The sequence below is a fragment of the Penaeus monodon genome, chromosome 8 (assembly GCF_015228065.2).
Source record: "Penaeus monodon isolate SGIC_2016 chromosome 8, NSTDA_Pmon_1, whole genome shotgun sequence".
NCBI classification, from domain to species: domain Eukaryota; kingdom Metazoa; phylum Arthropoda; class Malacostraca; order Decapoda; family Penaeidae; genus Penaeus; species Penaeus monodon.
The window spans coordinates 4,997,153-4,999,652 of NC_051393.1; the positions used below are offsets into that span (position 1 = coordinate 4,997,153).

Genomic DNA, 2,500 nt, shown 5'->3' on the forward strand with positions numbered 1-2,500 from the left:
TTTCTCCTCACACACCTCCTCCTCCTCCTTCTCTTCCTTTCAAATTAACTTCCTCTCTGCCTCCTCCTCTTCCTCCTCTAACACCCTCTCTCTTTTCTTTTCTTTCTCCCTCTTCTCTTCTTCCTCAACATATTTCTCTACCTCCTTCTCCTTCTCCACCTCCTCTTCCTTATCCACCTTCTTCGCTCTCTCTCCCCCTCTTCCACCTCTTCTTCTTCCATCTCCTTTTCTACTTCTTCGGCTGCTTTAAGATAATCGGCGTTGTGGAAAGGTATTTTCCGCATCTGCTAGCCCGCTTGCCTGCTTACCTGCTTGCTCGCTTGCCTCTTGCCTGCTTGCTTGCTTGCATGCTTGTCCGCTTGCCTGCTTACCTGCTTGCTCGCTTGCCTCTTGCCTGCTTGCTTGCTTGCATGCTTGTCCGCTTGCCTGCTTACCTGCTTGCTCGCTTGCCTCTTGCCTGCTTGCTTGCTTGCCCGCTTGCCCGCTTGCCTGCTTGCCTGCTTGCCCACTTGCCCGCCTGCCTCCCAGCGCTGGTTGCTCGGACCAATCAGAAAACGGAAAAAGGCATGGGATGGCGGGGGGGGGGGGGGGTGAAAGAGGGAGGAAGGGAGAGAAGAGGAAAAGAGGGAGGGAGGAGGAAGAGAGGAGAAGAAGGAGGGAGGAGGAGGAAAGGAAAGGAAAAAGGGAAGAAAGGAGAAGAGATAGGGAGAAGGAGAGGAAGAGAAGAAGGAGGGAGGATGAAGGGAAAAGAGGAAAAGCGAGAGGGAAGGAGAGGAAAGGAAGAGAGGGAAGGGAGAGGAGGAGAGGAAAAGAGGGAGGGTGGAGGAGGAGGGATGGAAAAGAGAGAAGGAAGAGGAGAGGAGAGGAGAAGAGAGAGAGAGAGAGAGAGAGAGAGAGAGAGAGAGAGAGAGAGAGAGAGAGAGAGAGAGAGAGAGAGAGAGAGAGGAGGGAGGAGAAGGGGAAGGGAAAGAGAGAGGGAAGCATCAGGGAATAGGGGTTGAGGGGAAGCGACGCCTCGATAGGTAGGTAGGTGGCATGGGGTGTAGGGGGGGGGATTACCTTCTCCCTACCCCCCCCTCCCTTCACCCCTTTTTCCCCACGGCGATGACGTAATGACTGCACGCCCCTCGCTTTAAAGGTTACCTTGAGTTTATTTATTATATATATATTTTTTCCATCTTGAAATGGCAGAGTGGGATGATGTAAGATAAGGGGGAGGGAGGGAGAGAGTGGGGAAGGGAGGGGGGGTTATTCTTTGCTTAAGAAAGGGGGTGAGGAATTAGAGGGGGGGCGGAGGGAGAGAATTTACATAGAAATGTGGAAATTCGTCTTGATCGTCACGGTTATAATGATTTCATATGAAAATGATGCAATTTTGTGGACTGAAATGTAAAGATTAAGCAAATAATATTTTGACAGATTTTATAACGAATCTTCTCTCTTTTTGCCATACACTCACTCACCATAGAATGACTCATAAGATAGTGATTTACAGTGATTTTTTCCCTCTTTCATATACTTATTCATTATAGGATGACTCATAACAATGCTTTACAGTGATTTTTCTTCTCTTTCTGTCATGCCCTTATTCACCATACAAGGACCCATAACATAGTGATTTACAGGAAATTTTTCCCTCTCTCTACCATACACTTATTCACCATAGAATGATTCATAGTGATTTACAATAAATATCTCCTTTTTCTGCCATACACTTATTCACTATAGAATGACTCAAAGTGATTTACAGTGATTTTTTTTTTCTCTTTCTGCCAAACACTTATTCACCATAGAATGACTCATAACATAATGCTTTACAGTGATTTTTTTCTCTTTCTGCCATACTCTTACCATAGATTGACTCATATTGACTTACAGTGATTTTTTTCTCTTTCTGACAAGCGCTTATTTCCTATAGAATGATTTATACCATAGTGATTTACAGTGATTTTTTATCTTTCTACCGTGCCTTTATTCATCATGCAATGACTCATAACATAGTGATTTACACTGAAAAAAATCTCCCTCTCTCTGCCATACACTTACTCACCATAGAATGACTCATAATGTTTACAGTGATTTCTTTCCTCTTCCTGCCATACAATTTCCATAGAATGACTTAGTGATTTACAATGTTTTTTTTTCTTTCAGCCACACACTTACTCACCATAGAATGACAATGATTTATAGTGATTTTTTTTTTCTCTTTTTTCCAGGATGCCAACTTTCTAATGCTTGGACGATTCTCAGCCTTGGTTCTTTACTGCTGGCAAGATGCTAAGGGAAAAGAAAGACAAGAAACAGAAGGAAGAGAAAGAAAATGGAAGAAGAGAAGAAAATATTGAAAGGAAATGGCAGAAAAGTAGAAAGAATGGGAGGAAAATGGAAGAAAAGGAAATAGATATAAGGAAAAGAGGAAATGAAAAGAAAAAATGAATTGAAAATGGAGAAAAGGAAGGAAAAGATGAACAAAATGAAAAAGAATGAAAGAGAAGAAAAT

The 2,500-nt window shown here is 43.2% G+C and overlaps 1 protein-coding gene across 1 annotated transcript in view; it reads left to right on the forward strand.

The window, feature by feature from the left end:
• LOC119576079 overlaps positions 1-2,500 on the forward strand; it is a 49,490-nt gene that overhangs the window by 46,742 nt on the left and 248 nt on the right. The window contains exon 6 of the mRNA XM_037923612.1: positions 2,217-2,500. This exon is cut by the window's right edge and continues 248 nt beyond it. Coding sequence (XP_037779540.1) covers positions 2,217-2,281 — 65 coding nt within the window. The 3' untranslated portion in view covers positions 2,282-2,500. The remainder of the gene's footprint in view (positions 1-2,216) is intronic.